Source organism: Salvia miltiorrhiza, chromosome 5, assembly GCF_028751815.1.
Source record: "Salvia miltiorrhiza cultivar Shanhuang (shh) chromosome 5, IMPLAD_Smil_shh, whole genome shotgun sequence".
Classification (NCBI taxonomy): domain Eukaryota; kingdom Viridiplantae; phylum Streptophyta; class Magnoliopsida; order Lamiales; family Lamiaceae; genus Salvia; species Salvia miltiorrhiza.
The window spans coordinates 55,713,564-55,732,184 of NC_080391.1; the positions used below are offsets into that span (position 1 = coordinate 55,713,564).

The window sequence follows — 18,621 nt, forward strand, 5'->3', positions numbered from 1 at the left end:
CATGGAGTGCTGCTGGCTTCTGCGCGGTGCAATTTGACGGAAAACGGCGACGGAAAGTGGGAGGCGAGCGGAGGGACAGCCGAACAGGGGGGAGGCTGCTGGCGCGCCGCTGGGTGGACGGTGGACGGGCGAGGGGCGCTGGCGCGCCGCTGGGTGGTAGGCCGCCGAGAGGTTAGGGCCGGCGGGCTGGGAAAAAAGTTTGGGAATTGGATTTGGGAGGGAATTGATACAGGAGGCGGGAGGGAGGATCCGAGGGTGTAGGGCTGGGAGTTTTACTTGGAATTCATATTTAATTTAATAAAATAGATTAAAATTTATTAATTAAAAAATCGGGTATTTCGGGTATACCCGATACCCGATCGGGTATACCCGATACCCGATTTTTTAACACCCTAACTACCCGAACCCGACCCCGACCCCTAATTTTTCGGGTATAGGGTACCCGATACCCGATTTTTTCGGGTCGGGTATCGGGTATCGGGTACCCGATTACCCGATCCCGAAATTCCCACCCCTATAAATAAGATACACATATATATCTCATCAAAAAAGAAAATTAACTTGATATATAAATGACATCAAACTTTATTTTGTACAGTGAATGAAAAAATCCAAAGTAATTAATAATACTTTTTTAGTTCTTAAACTTAAAAAAAAAAGGTGAAAAGCCATTACAAGTGACCAAATTGAGGGGGTATAGTGTAGCCTTTAAATTGAAATAAAAATTTCAAAATTTCAAATGGATAATGAAAATAAACAAATAAAAAAATGTATTACTTTTATGTCCCTCTCAACATTTTTCCCTCCTAACCAAACAAAAAGTGGGGGAAAAAGTGAGGGGCAAATGTGGAAAGCTGAGCACTTCGGAGGGATTGAGCGGTCAGTTTTCACGGAGTGGGAAGTGGAGTTCACGGGCAGCTCGGGCAGGAGAGATAATAAGAGGCGGGACCCACCATGTCGATGACGTGTCATCTTTTTTTTAGGTGCATTGGCTCCCACACGCGCGTGAGTGCGGCTGGATTTTAATGGACTTCCATTCATGCATCTTCTTTCTTTTCTTTTTTTCCTTTTCACAAATATAATAATACTAATATTAATGTATTTTTATTTTTGTATTTTTATTATTTTAGTTTTCATTGGAGAGAATATACCCCATTATTTTAAATTTCGATACGGTCTTATAATACTTGGTTAAAATCATGGTTTGAGATAGGATTGGTATGATACATGTAATAAATTATGCGATTATCTCTGCTAATTAATCATTATCAGTACAAAATAATATATTAAACATGTGACAACATACATGCATCTTTGTGTTAATTATTTGGTGATTGTCTGGCTGATGTGTAGTGAGTTGAATATGTTGTTTTATTTTGGTTAAATAATGATTAGACAAGTATATCCTTCAATTTTATTGTAGTTTATTTCGTTGGTAAACCTTATGGTCTTGTAAATTTGTTTGTTAATAAATAAGAGTGGATTTTCATGTAAATAATTAATTATATGGAGCTCAAAAGCTCATAATTTGGATAGTTCTCATCCCACTAAAAAATTGTTGATAAGGCTAACCTTAATTTGGCTCTCTCTCACCCTTCATTTTCAGCTCCCAAATGAATTATGATATTGGTTCTACCACTTTTTACACATGTCTTGCTTTAAAATATGATTTTAATAACTTGATAAAAAATGACTTTTACAATTTGTGTGTTAACATAGGTCTAATTTCAATCAAATTAAAGTTGACATGATGTTAGAAAAGTACATGTAGACTAGTAGTATACATAAAAAGGTTGCAAAAGTTGGAAGAACTTAAACTTCGTTTAAAGGTGGTCGACTCGACTGATAAGTTCATGCGTACTTGTCTAACAGTAATCAGGATAAACTCATGTTTTCAAATTTATAAATTATAAGTGTCATATTTTTATGTGTAGGCTTAAAAGTCATATTTAGAAACCCAAAAATAAGTAATAATTGTGCTATTATATACAATTACCATGTAATTATATACATATGGTGAAAATTGTTTTCTTTGATGGTGAAAAGTGGACTATCTTCTTGTGTGATGATAATTTCTCAATTAACCACTTTCAATTGAATACTTCCAAGTCCCAATATAGCTGCTTTTCAGCCGTACATAGAGTTGAATTGTCGCAATAAAAAAGATTAGGGCAGAGAAAATAACCACGCAATACATCACAAATCATTCACAATTGCACCCTCAATTTGACTAATGTGACTCAATAATCCTCTTTTTCCCATTTATAGGAAATTACACTGTTGAAAAGATTAACACACACTCATGATCTCTCATTGAAAATTTGTCTCTCACGCAATAATCAAGAGGAAAGTAAATTTGACAAACTAAGCTTGTTAATTACATTTAAAACATCTTTTACATTTCCAAATATGCAAGTTTTCTTGCATATTTGGGTTATTATAAAAACTCAACAACTCGATTAATACAGATTTTATTATGGGAGTAATCACACTTTAATATACAAATTTTCATTAATTTTTTATTCTGCACATAAAAAAAAAAAATTGCCTCCAAATATAAGAACATTCAATTGTTCTGATTTTGACACTGTTGTCCATTGCTCCAAATTAATGCTAAGATGCACGTCCGAAAATATCTATATGATTTATCGATCGATGTACTAAACGATATAGTTAGATGTCTATGCGACTTCAGCTAGTCACGATAACATTAATTTGTCACTTCAGCTAGCCACAATTACAATAACTCAATAAAAATTGACAATCATGTAAAATCACAGAATTACTAAAAATAGTACATTTAAAGGCGAAATTTTTAATTCATGCGGAAAATTAAAATTGCTCAAAATTTCGCGTATATATAGGGGATGTTCGGTTGCTCGAGATTACCCGATTTTATTTTTGTCACAAGGGGTAGACCAAGACTCATAACCCATGACTATTCCTACGTGGCATAGTCTCGGGATTAAATATCGGGCCGTATCTATCAAATCGAAAAAGATATTACAAGACTAACCAAATACCCCCATACCTATTAGTCTATTACCTCTTACCATTGTGTCATGCTCGTTTGCGATGACAATAATTTTTTATTGGGCATAATTTTGCCAGAAAGGTCAGAGCTGCAGTTGTTGATTTACCTAACTAAATGAGTCTGGACTTTGAGTGATGCAGAAGCAAGCTATGTTTTTCCATGTTGAAATTTTTGGAGCTCTGATCTCATAAATAATTCCTAAATAATTTAAGTTAGCAATTGCGCAATATAAAGCATGTTTCGAAAGTGACTCAAACCACATCTAAGTTAGAGATGTCACAAATCTCTTCATCACATTGACCTCTAATTGAAAACAAATGCCAATATGCCCCACAATTATAAGGCTTACTTAGACCTTGTTGCAATCAGCCTCGATAAATTTTTAAATTATAATATCACTTATTTATTATAAATTGAGAAATAGTCAAACGTTAATCACATTAATTAACCAGTGAAATTCGCATTCCATTTGCATTTCATCAAATTTACACATTATGAGACGAATCACATATTTTATATCATACCAAAAATAAAGAACAGAAACAAGTCTCGTGCCTCTAAACTATGTTACTATTGAAAGAAATGAAGAATTTTTACAGTAAACTTTAACTTGTATCTAAACCTACTTGACTCAAGAAAGGGGTTTGCTACTAATTCTTTATGCTGATTAGTTCAAATCAACTCGTAAAGCTAGCTCGTTGAGTCGAGATCACGAGTGCAAGACCACGACAATAGCAGCAAAACATAAGCATTAAAAAAATCAATTGTAACTAACAACCTTACGTTATAAGATGGGAGTTGAAGCTGCAGCAATCTTCAGCGCGTGCTTAGGCTTATAACGGCCTGTTGTACGCAAATAAAAGCTTAATCATAAAGCAAATGTAAGCAGAGAAGCTTAAAGATGATTGAAAATTCACTACCTTTCTCCTTAACGTCAATCTGTAGAGAATCAAGGGTTATTATTCCATTTGTCAAAGGGACTAGTTCAAGATTGATAGCCACCGTGGATTGAGAAGGAACGCATCTGTTGCACAGGTTAACGAACTCTGAAGGAATCGACAATGTTAAAACGGTAGCAGAGAGTTAGAAAGCATATGATGTGACATACCCTAGTGGAACTCTAGTCTGCATACATAAGTGCGTGCAGCTCAGGTCACTGCTCGGGATCATGTTAGATAAGGGTGCAAAGCGGTTACTGATAGAATCTGATTGTGGACCGTCTTCTGTGATCTGCGCCTGATCTGGAGATAGACACAAAGGTGATGGTGCTGGAGTCATAACTGTCAACGTCAGATCATCGGGTGTCATATTTGACGCTTGAAGATATAAAGCCTGAAAATGTGAGCCACTTGAGATGAAGTTTCTGCTTTTATAACAGAAGAAAATAGACTGATACAATCCATACATACCTGAACAGGGAGCTGAGTTCTATGAGATGCAACTGTTCGTCTCGACATATCAGATGCAACAGAGATCATGAGATCTCTTGCAAAATGAGGCTGCCAGTTTACTGGATGCCTAAAGAACAACTTTGATTCTACAAATATATATGGACAAGAACTATTAAGAAAGACTTGCATTTCACCATGTAGTCTTGGTAGGTAGTGTCAGGCTTTGTACCAGTATAGTTACATCGGCATGACACAAGAACTGCATATTGAACAGCAGGTGCGTCGCTATATCTCCATTTGGTATTGGTGAAGGGGTGAGGACTTGACCTAGCAGCTCGAGTTGATGTGCGCCGCTTTCCCAAATTACTACCAGTCTGAACTTTGGGATCCCTCCATAACGTCGTTACAGGTTTGAGAATAAAAGAGTGTTCTTCACCTCGCCTGTCAATTATACAAATAAAAAGACAGGCATTATAAAATTTGAGATCAAGTGCCAAAGAGTAAATTTGTTCATCCACTTGAAATTTAAGATGTGAAGCAGACGAAAACCTTAATGCTAAATTCGGCAAACTGTCCTCATTCCCAGATTCAGTGCAAGTAACAGGTAAAGGTAATGGCGGTCCGCTACTTGAGGCCTCTTCAAAAACCACCATAATGGAGTCTATGAACACGACCACATCTGGTGCATATGCAGGAGAAACATTCTGCAAAAACATTTTAGATATCATCGCGTTCAACTAAATCCGAAAGAGATCCAACTCATCACCACTAAACTAACTAGAAGCAATGAGGGAGATGAGAGAGAGCGGAGAATAGAGGATGAAAGAAACCACACCTTTACACAAACACAAAGAAGATCGTCTGCGTTACAATCAACACAAAAGGAATGAATTTCCAGCGGCTGTATCAAGTCAAATTTCCTCCTCCACCTTCTTCCAGGAGTAAAAAGCCCTTCCAGACCACACTGAACAGAAAATCTGTCAGGCACCAAAGGCACGCCACGGAAAGATAGTAGTTTTTCGTTTCCACTATTTCCAATATCAATAAAACTCCTAAATGAATATTGATAATGATCTTCTTGAACAGAGCTTGATCTAGCACTGGTTTTCATCACAGCTTCGGGTGGTAACTTATTTGGCTGGAGCGAGGACATAGAATAGCTCCTAACATGACCAAAAGAAAAAAGCTCCGTGGCAGAAGATACGGACACCGAGCGTTTTGAGGTTGAGGTCCGTATACTTGGACGGGGACTGGAACTCGAGTCGGGAGATAAAGGACGAGCAGAAGATCGACGAGAATTATTCACAGGAAGCAACCAGTTCAACAATTCTTTATAAGGATCTTTATTAAAAGAAGCTTGAACTTGCTGAGTCTCTAGGAATGGTTTTCTTTCATGATACTTTTCAAGCTGAAGTATCTCTAGGATGGGATCCATCATAAACTCAACGCCAACCTTTACCTGTAAAATCACCTGCATCCTTCCAAACACGAAAACAAACAATAGTCACACATAGAGCTCGAGGAAAATTATTGAGAAAACAGACAAATTCATAATGAAACGTAACATATGATGTAAGAGAGGACTAGCAGAAAAGTATACGAATGCTGTGCAATGGTATACACCTCATCACAGCTTGTAGTTAGACAGCCACAGTCTTCTATGTACTTCATTTTTCAAGATTAGATTAATTAATCCTAAACAACCACAGTATTGTTTATCCCGATCAAAAAAAAAAAAAAAAAACCACAGTATTGTTTATTCTAATAAACCAGAGAAGAAGTTATGTATCAGCTATTACACATATTTCCTCGAACGGCAATGAAAATACACACTTAAACTGTAGTTCAAATTCTCATCCTTTCTTATAGAAAAATTTTCCATGGGCCAAACTAGCAAACATGTACCATTTCTACATCCCTCTAAAACTAGAAAAAGTCGATGGTAATTATAATATTTCTGGGCTACAAAATAAAAGATAGAACAGAAAGAACTATAAACTTATTCATGTTGTGGAAAACATACCACTATGTCTCCATTTGAAAGGGAGAAGCACTTGGCAGCACCCCGGGCGACTCCCCCAGATGTGGGAGAATGCAATTCTCCTCTGTCAATCACAACACTCGTAGGATTCTTGTTCTTCAGAATCTGTGCAGTTTCTGAAGAATCTCCTGTCAACTTTTCTTTACATGTCTCCATTAACTTGAAACAAGCTTCTTGAGCACTCCTTTCAGACCAAAGAGGTTCATTTGACTCCGCAATTCGAGCAAAAAAATGAGAATCTTCAAATCTTTGTAACAACTGATCGGTGTGTCTCCTCTGATCATCATTTCCAGGGATGGATTCACCAGTTGAGGCATCCTTTTGTGAATGAGTACTATTCCCTCTAGCCTCACCATTTTTATCTTTCTGTTCGTCAGTATTTGCATACTTCGCATGTGAAAATGAATTTGTACCTCCTACGACCTCTTCGTTTTCTCGATGGGACCTTTGTCCAACCACATTTTCTGAGGGTGTAATAATTCCTGAATTGTGCTTATTTTCAGACAGACATATGAGTAATCGGACCTGTTCACCTTGCAAGGACAGTAACAGATGTTTAAAAGCAAAACCAAGAGACTGAACATAAAATGTGTTATAAGGGATAAAAAATGAACAGCTACCAGCAAAAACGAAGTTACGATCTAAACCGCGGTAGGAACATTTGTCCTCTGCGTCTGGCCAATTGTCAGGAATTTCTTCAGAGAAAAGCAAAATAGGAGTTAAAAACAGTCTGCAAAAATATTTGAAAGTTTGCAAGAAATAACTAACCACATTTCACGAAATCATTATTTGGAAACTGAAGTTAATGAAGAAACATTAGCATGACTATAGCTCAAAATTCATCACATTCCAATCCTCACTTGTAATAACTTCATATTTCCTTTTATTTCTCACTTAGTGAAACAGAACACTTAAGCTCAAAGGAGATTTTGTAACTAATCCACGTATTAACAGTTTACGGATAACTGAATAATTTAAACGATTAAGATCAAGCAAGAGACCATACTATCTTCTGCAATGATTATCAATCCATCATCTTCGGCAACATCAATATCGCTATCAATTTGAAAGCTACTCCTTCCACTTAGACCTTCCATGCTGCCATTCTCTGGATTGCAGGATTGAGAAGGCGTTTTTTTCCCTCTGGAAATGTATCTTTTGCAGTTAATCCTCCAATACAGAATCCTTTTGAACTATTTGGTTCTGATCATTAAACACTTCAAAAGATGCATTCTCCACCAAAATTCTTACTGCAGCACCAACACAAGCTCACAAATTGTACGACAGAAAACAAACACGCACACACACACAGACATACATAGAAACCCTCGCTTTCTCAGCAATTTAAATCCAACATTCTATTTCAAATTCCCCATGGACAAAACGAAATTCCATCCAGTAATCTCAATTTCCAAAGCGCTGGGTGCAAATATCCAAATTCTAATCTCATATGTAACGTAGATCCAAAAGCTATATAAACCACAAAATTTAATCATCAACGAGCTAGATCTACTTCCACACACATTAAAACCTACATTTGCAGCATCAAACTTCACGCTAAAAGTAACAAAATTCAACAATCACATATCAGCCAACCGGCTCCGCAAACTGATATATACATATTCTACAATTCAATTTTGTCAATTAACTTCGCATGCAGGGATAATTGCTTCACAAGCGCGGGGTAAATGCCAGCATGCAATTGATCGCGAAAATCGAAAGTGATCGAAAATTCTCACCTCGTCGGAAGCTGGCGCTTCGTACGATACGAACGGCGGCGAAGCGATTCGGTATAATCGGATTTTCACGGCGCCACAGAGGAAAAAAAAGGAACTTCAAATTCGCCGGAGCTCACTGTAATTTAGTATTTATTATTTTTTTCTGAAAGAGAAATATTTCTATACTTCTGCATAGTTTACTATTCTTACGTTTGTTCCAAAACTACGTTAAGGAATTATGGATCCCAAAAGTAGAAATTCTCTTTGCTTTTTCAATTTTCCAAAAGGATCTTTTCGTTAAGCAAAAATTGCCTTTTCTTTTCTTAAATTAGAGACGATTATTGTGCTTCAGAACTGATCACCTACCCACCGTGGGCAAGTATAACGTGTCCATCACTGACGTGGCAATTTTAATTAGGAAAGAGAATTATTAAATCTTACTCTAATTAAAATTATCTTACTATAATTACAATTTCCACATCATGGTGGGCACGTTATACATGCCCACGGTGGGTAGGTGATCGGTTCTGTATATTGCTTATATCTGTTTTTGGTATGCATGACTGTTCAGGAATAGGATAAGGTGTGATTGAGAGTTTTTTTTTTTTTTTTTACCAATATAGCATATTAGTATTATGTTTGAAAGATTGTAGTATTAAAATATTTGTAATATGTAATTTATCAAAGTGTTGTTTCTCAAAATTAAAAAAAAATAAAAATAATACTCCCTCCGTCCCATAAGCTTAGGTTGATTGGGATTTTCACAAAGATTAAGAAAAATCATTGGAAATGAAAATATATAAGTAAATTTCCTAGTATACCCATATTTATTATTTAATGATGTATTAAAGTGAGAGTAAATTAAAGAATTAAATAAGGATATAATAGTAAATGAGTAAAAAAACATTACTTTTTATGGAAACAAGTCTATATAAATGGGACATTCAAAAAAGGAAAACAAGCCTAAGCTTATGGGACGGATGAAGTATATATATAAATATATCTATATATATAGGTATATAAAAGTGTTAATTAGAGCATCCATATAGGGGCGTGGAAGTCAGTGCGGACCGGGCTCACACGCACCCCCTCCACGTTCTTTAAATAAATAAATAAAATTAGTAGTACTAATTTTCAATTGATTTTTTATGAGTCAAAATGGAGGCTCTTCCACTATAGGGAGTGGGCTCTTAAATGGTGGAAATAATTTTTAAAAGCCCATCTTGACTCTATACTACGATGCTCTTAATAGTTTTATATAACAATTTTGCTTAAAAAAAATTAATGATATACACAATAATAAAAACAAATTTTGCTTAAGAAAGATTAATGATATCCACAATAATAAAAACATATTAATCCTATGCAATTTTAGAGGAAAGAGACATCTTTATCCGTATTAATTACTCCCTCGGTCCCGACTTTTGTTATCCAGTTGAGAGCGGTACGGGTTTTAATAAAGTGATTGGTGTGTTGTGAGTGGAATAAGGGTCCCATATTTTATGTGAGAGTTAAAATAATTAAAGTTGAGTAAAGGTCCCACCTACTTTTACTAAAAATATAAATGGATACAAAAATGTGGGACAACCAAAAAAGGAAAGTTGGATACTACTCCCTCCGTCCCGCTCCAAATGTCTCATTTCTTTTGGATACGAAGATGAAAAAATGTGTATAAAATAGATAAAGTGAGTTGTTAGAAATTATTTAAATATTAAGTATAGAGAGAGAGTGTATTGCCAAAAAAGGAATGAGACATTTGGAGTGGGACAACCCAAAATAGAAAATGGGACATTTGGAGTGGGACGGAGGGAGTAAATTTTTAACCCATTTCATGCTCCTCCACCGGATAAATCTCATGCTCCACACACACGACGATACCTTGAATGATCGCCATGATTTCTGCCATCATCACACTCGACGGCTGGCTTCAATCTCTTCACCGCAGCAACTTAACGTCGACATCAGCTCTAAATCTCCTGTGACAAGGCCGCAGCCACTGCTTCGAACCCAACTTCGCTCCCAGCCATTGATCATGCGTTTGTGTGGGTTTGGCATGCAGCAAGGAATGTTGCAAGAAGGAATTTAGCTCCTCAATATTCTCTTAATTTGTCACACAAAAGTCCATATCTTTCACGCCATAACCAATAGTACTTCTCATCCTCAAATTCCTTCTTGACCATGACAACAACATCCACCAACTCTAACCCATTACCATGTTTAAGATACCCCATTGATCCTTACAAAACTCACACGTACCTTCCGTCGGTACATGGTGTCTCCGAAGATTTTCCGACATTAGTCAGAGCCCGCCGTCTTAGCGGTGAATTAGCCTTTTGGGTTGAGACTCCAAAAAATATTTGTGTGATACTCCTCCGTTCCACAAATCTTGATTCATATTCATTTTTGGGCAATCTCACGAATCTTAATGCATTTCTAAATATGGTAATAATTAGTTAAAAAAATAAGGGTTCTTAATTATACTTAATTATCATTTTTCTACTTTACACTCTTTTACTTTATCACTTTTTCTACTTTATTACCTCTACACTTAAAATACTAATCTACAACTCAAGATTCGTGGGATGGAGGGAGTATATTTGATTGAAATATTTTTTTACTATATAACATTAATATCATATTTGATAAAAATTATAAAATGATTAACACATATTTTTTTTTAATTTTCTTGTTCTTCTTCTTCTTCTTCTTCTTTTCGATTTTCTTGTTCTTCCTCATCTCCATTCTCAAGTTTCCGAGAATATCTAATGAAAGTCTCCCGGTCAAAATTGTATGTATATAAAATTAGAATATATCGATTGTTCTTCGAGTTTCTTACCTTCCTTTTTTTACCTCTCTTCTCTCATCATTAAATTCTTTTCTAAACATTATTGATGAAATTCGAAGAACAGTCGATCACCAATAATACAATTTCAATTTTCATGGGATTGGTGTGCTTAATTATTTAATAGGCGACTTTTTTTTCGCCAGCTCTCTAGGGTTTCTGAGTGAATAGTTTTTCGCCGCTTTTGGCGATCGTTCTTCCCTCCGCCGAGGGACAGTCTGTGGGTTTCTTCTCCTCTGGTTTCTCTATGGATCCAGAGGAAATCCATCGTTTGGTTACTCAATTGAAATTAACCGAGGAAGCAGAGGAATCAACGGTTTCGCTGGACTCTTCGTTGACGAAAAATCTAAAAGACTATACTAAATTATGTCTGGTGGGAAAGATTTTCGCTCCTAAACAAGTTAACCGCGATCTTTTGTTGGCGCATCTCCCGAATATCTTGCAGTCCAAACAATGTGTTGAGGTGGAGGTTGTGGGAGCAAATACTTTCGTTGTTAATTTTACCCTTGATTCGGATAAAAATCATGCGCTGCATGGGGGGCCGTGGCACTTTTTTCAGGATCTTCTTTTGTTTGAGGAGATTGAGGGTTTTCAGAATCCAACAGATGTGAAGTTTTCGAATTTTACTGGATGGATCCAATGCCATAATCTCCCGGTTGCGTGTATGCACCCCGATGTGATTCGAAAGATTGGAGAGGAGGTTGGTAGAGTGGTGGAAGTTGATATGGGGACGAGGGGCCATTGTATGGGAAGGTTTGCGAGGGTTAGGGTTTGTTGGCCTCTACACAAACCCCCGAAACGATGTGTCCGTATACTTCCAGATGGAGAGAAACAAGGAGTTATTATTTTACTCTTGTATGAAAAGCTTCCAAATTTTTGCTTTAATTGTGGGCGAATAGGACATTTATTCCGATTTTGTAATGACGCGATGACTTGCATTGAAAGGGACTTTAAGTATGGGGTTTGGTTGAATGCTTCCAAAGTCATTGACTCCCGCAGAAGGCCGTTTATGGGAGGTAAAGGGAATAATGACACTCATTCCACGTCATCAAATAATCAGGAAGAAGATAGACACGAAGCCTTGCAAATTACAAGACCGATAGGTAATAAAAGCAGTAAGAAGGCAAATGTGGAACTGAATGATAATAATGGGGGAAATCCAATACTTATTGATATACCTATCCTTATGCGAGAGGAAGTCTCTTCTTTTGATATGGAGGTACAAGGCGGGGTTGAGGGGAAGGGTCTGGTGGAGGTTGAGAGGACTGTTGAGGGAGATCAGGAGGGCGGGATGCATGAAGGTAGGACAGGAGCTAGGTGGAAGAGGCAGGCGAGGATGAATAAGGCAATGTGGGGTGGGCGGGGTCGTGGAGGAAGAGGTGGGAGAGGGGAGGGTCGAGTTGTGGGAGGGGTTGGGGAGAAGGTTGCTACCCGAGGAAGGAGTTCTACCACTGTTGATGGAGAAGGTAGCAAAGAACATCAACTCAGTGCTGAGAACATGGATGTTGAAGTTATGTCAGGAAAAAAAAGATGTGGGAGCCCTATGACTACAGCGGACATGGAGGTTCCCTTGTGTAAGAAGTTCTGCTTGATTGATGAGGAGGAGGATGGTGATGTTGAGTTGGAGTTAACGGCGGAGGCTGCGAGGCAGCCCCGCCGAGCATTATGAATTGTGTAGTTTGGAATGCACGCGGGTTGGGCCACCCTCGTGCATTCCATGAGTTGCGCCGGTTGGTGACCGGTGAGAGGCCGCGTCTTTTGTTCATTTCTGAAACAAAGACTATTGCTAATAAATGTAGGCGGTGGAAGTTTATTCTTGAGTATGATGGTCATTTTGTGGTGAATCCTAGTGGGGCGAGTGGAGGTCTCATGCTTTTTTGGAAAGATCCTTTGGGTGTGGTCATTTCTAGTTATTCTCCGGGACATATTGATTGTCGTGTTACTAATGAAGGCTCGTTGTGGCGTTTTACTGGGTTTTATGGGCATCCTGACGCTGCTCAAAGGCATCATTCTTGGGAGATGTTGCGCCGTCTTGGCGAGAACGTAGGAGATCTTCCGTGGCTGGTTGGGGGGGATTTCAACAAAATTCTCTCCCAACATGAAAAGAATGGAGGGCCTAAACGTGCATGGTCTTGCATGGAGAGGTTTAGAACGGCTCTTGATGCGTGTGGTTTAAAGAATGTGAAAACTGATGCAGATTTCTCTTGGACAAACCAGCGAAAGGGTGAGGCGGCTATTTGGGAGCTCATTGACCGATTCCTGATCAATGCAAAGTGGACGAATTCTGTTGGTGTTTTTGATTCTCATATGCTTGATTTTTATGGCTCTGATCATAGGGCTGTTAAGTATGTTTTGGATAAACAGGAAGTTGGTTCGTCTCAAGGGGGCTTCAAGAGATTTTTCTTTGAGCAGAAGTGGATGTTGGCAAAGAATTTTACAGCTGATCTTCTTATGGAGTGGAGATTCAGTGGGGGCTTACCTATTCATCAACGGTTGGAATGGTGTCAGAAGTATCTGGAAAAGTGGAAAAACTCTGAGTTCGATAACCCGTCCAAGAAGATTGAGGAGCTGAGGAAGAAACGGATTAAACTGTTGAATGCTGGTGCTTCTAAGAATACGTCGGCTGACCTGAAGGCGTTGGAGGCTGATCTGGAAAGGATGTTGGAGGCTGAGGAAGTTCATTGGAAACAACGGTCGAGGGCAAATTGGTTGAGTTTTGGTGATAGAAATACTTCTTATTTTCACGCCTTTGCTTCGGCTAGGAAAAAGAAAAATGACATTTTAGCTTTATCTGATAATCAAGGAGTGCTGCAGAAGGATGATAAAGTGAAGGCGCTGATTGTTCAGAATTATTTTTCCGAGCTATTCCAATCGGATTTTCCACAACTGAGACAAGTGCAGGCTGTTACGGATCGTGTTTCGTCTTGCTTTGGAGAGGATGAGATTAGAAGCCTTGACGAACCTTTTACTAAAGATGAAGTCCGGAAGGCCGTTTTTCAGATGAGCCCACACAAGGCTCCGGGTCCGGATGGCTTTCCTCCGGTTTTCTTTCAGAAGTATTGGGGAGAAATTGGGGGTGCAATTACTAAAGAGGTTTTGCAGGTGTTGAATGGTGAAGGGAAAATTCAGGAGTGGAATAAAACTCTTATTGTTTTGATTCCAAAGATCACGAAACCCACACGAGTGAGTGATTTCCGTCCTATAAGTTTATGTAATACTCTCTACAAGATTGTTACTAAAGCTCTGGTGAACCGTATTCGGAATGTTCTGGGCAGTGTGATCAATGATTCTCAAAGTGCGTTTGTTCCGGGTCGTATGATTTCTGATAATATTTTGGTCGGGTACGAATGTATGCACTGGCTCAGGAATCAAAAACAGGGGAAGGCGGGTTTTGCTGCGGCTAAATTGGACATGAGAAAGACGTATGACAGAGTTGAATGGCCTTTCCTGAGGGCCATGTTGATCCGGTTGGGGTTCCCAAGAAAGATGGTCGAGACTATTATGGAATGAGTTACTTCTGTATCTTTCTCTTTGTTATTAATCGGAAAGTTTATGGCTCTCTTACCCCCACACGTGGTATCCGACAAGGGTGTCCGTTGTCCCCGTTCCTCTTTGTGATTTATGCTCAAGGTCTGTCTGTTGGCCTTTATCACTATGAGAGACGACAACTGATTGAAGGGATTAAGGTAGCTAAAATGAGTCCGGCTATATCCCATCTCTTTTTCGCCGATGACAGCCTCTTGTTCTTCAAAGCTTCGGTGACGGGTGTTAGAACTATCAAGAGTCTTTTGGAGGAGTATTCTGTTGCCTCGGGACAACTTGTCAATCTGGAAAAGTCAGCGGTCTCGTTCAGTCCCTGTTCTTCTAGGCGGGATATTGAGATGGTTGTTGAAACTCTGGGTATTCGTGAGACTTCGGGTCATTCTTTGTATCTTGGACTGCCAACTTTTATTGTTCGCAAGAAAAAAGTTCAGTTTGATTATCTCAGGGAGAGGGTCTATAAGAAACTTAGCTCTTGGAAAAACAAGTTTTTCTCTGTTGGTGGGAAGGAGGTCCTCATTAAATCTGTCATCCAAGCAATCCCAACTTATACTATGAGCTGTTTCAAAGTCCCAATGGCGATTTGTACGGATATTGAGCGGGCTTGTTCGAATTTCTGGTGGGGAGAAACTGATTCTGGTAAGCAAATGCATTGGGCTTCTTGGGAGAAATTATGTCTGCAAAAATCTAAAGGGGGCTTGGGTTTTCGAAGATTAGGTTCTTTTAATCAAGCTTTGTTAGCAAAGCAAGCTTGGTGGCTGTTAAAGTTTCCTAACTCGCTGGTGGCGAGAGTTTTGAGAGGGCGTTATTTTAAAGATGGGGATCTTCTTAATGCGCAGCCTTCGTCTAATGCTTCGTACTCTTGGAGGTCTATTACTTGGGGGCATGATTTATTGAAAGGGGGCTTGCGGCGGCGTGTTGGGAATGGGAATTCCATTAAAGCCTTTGACGATCCTTGGATTCCTGTGGCGGGCAGTGGGATTGCCGCTTGTTCGGATGGGGCTCAGAACGATTTGATGGCCAAGGATTTCATGGTTGGCAGTTCGTGGGACAAGATCAAACTTGCGGCTGCTTTTCTTCCTTTTGAAGTGAGTGCTATTGAAACAATTCCACTTTCGAGGCTTGGGGTGGACGATGATTGGTATTGGATTTATGACGAGAAGGGGCGATTCTCTGTTAAATCGGGATATCTACTCGCTACTGATTTTTACTCTCCGCATCCAGCTTCTACGTCTGAGGAGCAAAAGAAATGGTGCAGTCTGCTTTGGTCTATCAATATACCTCCTAAAGTTAAGATCTTTATTTGGAGAGCTACTAAAAATCTTATAGCTACTGATTCAAACTTAGTTCGTCATCATATCCCAACCACGGAGGTGTGTTCTTGGTGTAATCGAGATTAGGGATCGACAGTCCACTGTCTCTTGTTTTGTGAGAGGGTGATTGATTCGTGGAAGAAGTCTTCTTGGTGGTCTCTCCTTAAGAAATGTAAGAGGTTGTCGCTTGAAGAGATTTGTAAGCTGTTTTTTGAAACCTTTAACATGGCTTCCTTCGAGCTCTTTTGTGTGGGACTTTGGAGCAGTTGGAGTTGGTTGTGCGCTGCCAAGCATGGGAAGGCTTCCTCCCCTTATTTCGATGATCTGTCCAGGGGAGAACAGTACCTAGAGTCGTTTTAGCAGGCCAAGCTGCAGATTCATGGAAGTCTCCGGCTGCTGCCGAGGGAGGGAGACGGCCGCTGGATTTCGCCTCGCCGCGGTCTTCTCCGCCTTGACGTTGATTTCTCCTTCCACGATGTTAATGGAGTTGCTGGTGTTGGGTTCCTGGTGCGCGACTGGACAGGTTCGTTGATTGCTGCAGCGGCGCATCGTGTAGGGAGAACGGAGACCATTTTGATGGGGGAGCTGCAGGCTATGCTTCTGGGTATTGGTTTCTGCCTTGAACAAGATCTTGGCCCGATTGTGCTTTACTCTGATTCCATGTTGGCTATTCACGTAGTCCATGAAGATTATAAGGGTATGGATTCTTTAAGTGATGAGTTGTTTGAGACGTTTGTGGCTGCTAAAGATAGGATTGTTGTGGATTTTCGGCATGTTCGCCGTGAGGCGAATAGAGCCGCTCATAGTCTAGCGAATTTCGCTGCTTGGTCTGATGGTGTAATGATCTGGAAGCAAGGTTTCCCCGCCTGGCTTACAGATATTGTTCATCGGGATTTGAAATAAGATTGTTCCGTGGTTTTCTCCTAAAAAAAAAATTATTTAATAGGCGACAATAAATAACTTTTAGATTCCGATACATTGGTAATTTAGGATACATTAGGTTTCCAACTAAAAATAGTAGAGGCCGCAATAAACTGAAATTTGCTTTATAAATTATAAATTAAGCTTGTTTTTCAACTAGTAAATGCCATAATAAATAGAAACAAAAGTGCATTTTATATATTCTGATGAGTAGTGCTATTTGGACAAAATTTGTCCGGACAAAAATAAGGTTAATTTTTTTTAAAGTAAATTTATTTATAAATTTTGATTCAAGTTTAAAAGGATTTAGTTAGTTTTTTTTGTTTTCTCCATATTGTAGTTTTTTCGTAATTTTTTAACATTTTTATTTTATTTTATTTTATTTTATTTGTAGTTTGTGTACTTTAAAAATAATTAAAAAGGTTATTAAAAAATTACAAAAAAATACAATATAAAGAAAATAAAATAAAACTAGTTAAATACTATTTTATTTTGAACCAATTTTTTTAAATAAATTTATTTTATAAAGTATTTAATTATATTTTGTCCGAACAAATTTTGTCCAAATAGCACTATTGCAGAATTAAAGAAGACAGAATAAACGACATAATCAAATCCTAAACTTAAGCAAATAAATAGTTAATCCCAAAACAGGTTTTCTACATATGGGAAGAGACGAGCATGATTAATATATCATGTAATATTAAAAAATTCCAACTCTTGTTATACTTTTTTTACTAACCCAATAAATAATGAATCCATTCAAAGGGACACTACCATTACCAACATCATCACCGCCGCCGTCGTAGTTCGACATGTTCAGATTCATCTCTTTCAAATCGCTCCAACAATCCTTTCTACAGTGGAATACTGCGTAATGCTCTGCATCGCCCATCACCACCCTCCCACATTATTTTTTTTTTTTTTTTTGATCAGTAAAATATAACTTTTATTGAAAGAAAAGGAATCAAGGCATCAGGAATGCCAATCAACACAACAATACAAGTTTGAAATCTTTGGAACACCAAGAAGTAAAAGAAATTCCTAACTCCACGATTTTGTAGGCCTCGTTCCAACTCCAAAGTCTCCCCTTAATCTGTAATACAAGTCTATCAATATCCCAAGCCTTGTCCTGAAAACGACTACCATTCCTGCTTTCCCAGAGCAACCACACTGTTCCCACCCACAAAGCTTTAAGCAGTCTTCTTTCTCTCTTCTTTTTTCCAACCGCAATGAAAGAAATGAAGTGTTGGAAAATACCTCTCGGAAAATACCACCCTCCCACATTATGCCAACTACAATGCCTCCGCCGTCCCATCTCCCGCTACTCCTCCGCCGGCGGCGGCGAGTGGACGCTCCTGCAAGAATCCATCGGCGTCTCCGCCATGCATATGCAGCTCTACGACAACAAGGTCGTCATCTTCGACCGCACCGATTTCGGCCTCTTGAACCTAACCCTACCGGAGGGGGAATGCCGCCGCAACGACGAGGCCCTCGCCGTCGACTGCACGGCGCACTCCCTCCTCCACGACGTCGCTTCTAACACCTTCCGTCCGCTCGCGGTCCAGACCGACGTCTGGTGCTCCTCCGCCGCCGTCACCCCCGACGGAACCCTAATTCAAACAGGCGGATACGACGCGGGCGATCGCCGCCGGGGTATTATATGCTGTTTGTGGTGCACCAGGGCGTGCCGTGTCATAGCGTATGGATCAGGATCAGCTGATCTCATCGGTTGCGGCTTTGTTGCTAAAATTCTTTGATTTTTTGTGTAAAAATAGGAGGATTAATGTCTAAATAATTTTTCCTACATATTGCGTGCTG

At 39.0% G+C, this 18,621-nt stretch overlaps 2 protein-coding genes across 3 annotated transcripts; one reads left to right on the forward strand and one right to left on the reverse strand.

The window, feature by feature from the left end:
• Window positions 1–3,586: 3,586 nt before the first annotated feature.
• LOC131025233 (uncharacterized) lies at window positions 3,587–8,504 on the reverse strand. Of its 2 annotated transcripts, none has more exons than XM_057954901.1 (11): window positions 8,206–8,504; window positions 7,473–7,609; window positions 7,087–7,161; window positions 6,449–6,999; window positions 5,261–5,896; window positions 4,975–5,129; window positions 4,655–4,866; window positions 4,444–4,571; window positions 4,143–4,366; window positions 3,955–4,058; window positions 3,587–3,877 (listed from the first exon to the last, which is right to left on the reverse strand). In XM_057954901.1, exons 2-11 carry the CDS (start codon window positions 7,561–7,563, stop codon window positions 3,819–3,821), a joined length of 2,235 nt encoding a protein of 744 aa, XP_057810884.1. In that variant the 5' UTR covers window positions 7,564–7,609; window positions 8,206–8,504; the 3' UTR covers window positions 3,587–3,818. The 2 variants fall into 2 exon arrangements, with proteins under 2 accessions (XP_057810884.1, XP_057810883.1); XM_057954900.1 differs by having other exon boundaries at window positions 7,473–7,716; window positions 8,206–8,470.
• Window positions 8,505–14,532: 6,028 nt separating this feature from the next.
• LOC131026150 (uncharacterized) lies at window positions 14,533–16,782 on the forward strand. The gene is made up of 2 exons (XM_057955919.1): window positions 14,533–15,939; window positions 16,243–16,782. Exons 1-2 carry the CDS (start codon window positions 14,533–14,535, stop codon window positions 16,780–16,782), a joined length of 1,947 nt encoding a protein of 648 aa, XP_057811902.1.
• Window positions 16,783–18,621: the final 1,839 nt, after the last annotated feature.

What these genes read in the sequence shown, in the direction of transcription:
- LOC131025233 (XM_057954901.1), bottom strand. Translation starts at nt 7,563, where the DNA reads ATGGAAGGTCTAAGTGGAAGGAGTAGCTTTCAAATTGATAGCGATATT. An exon ending in GATAATCATTGCAGAAGATA is followed by an intron (nt 7,162 to 7,472) that starts GTATGGTCTCTT and finishes TTTTCTCTGAAG; the next exon opens with AAATTCCTGACAATTGGCCA. An exon ending in TTGCCGAATTTAGCATTAAG is followed by an intron (nt 4,867 to 4,974) that starts GTTTTCGTCTGC and finishes TATAATTGACAG; the next exon opens with GCGAGGTGAAGAACACTCTT.
- LOC131026150 (XM_057955919.1), top strand. Translation starts at nt 14,533, where the DNA reads ATGAGTTACTTCTGTATCTTTCTCTTTGTTATTAATCGGAAAGTTTAT. An exon ending in ATCATATCCCAACCACGGAG is followed by an intron (nt 15,940 to 16,242) that starts GTGTGTTCTTGG and finishes TCGTTTTAGCAG; the next exon opens with GCCAAGCTGCAGATTCATGG.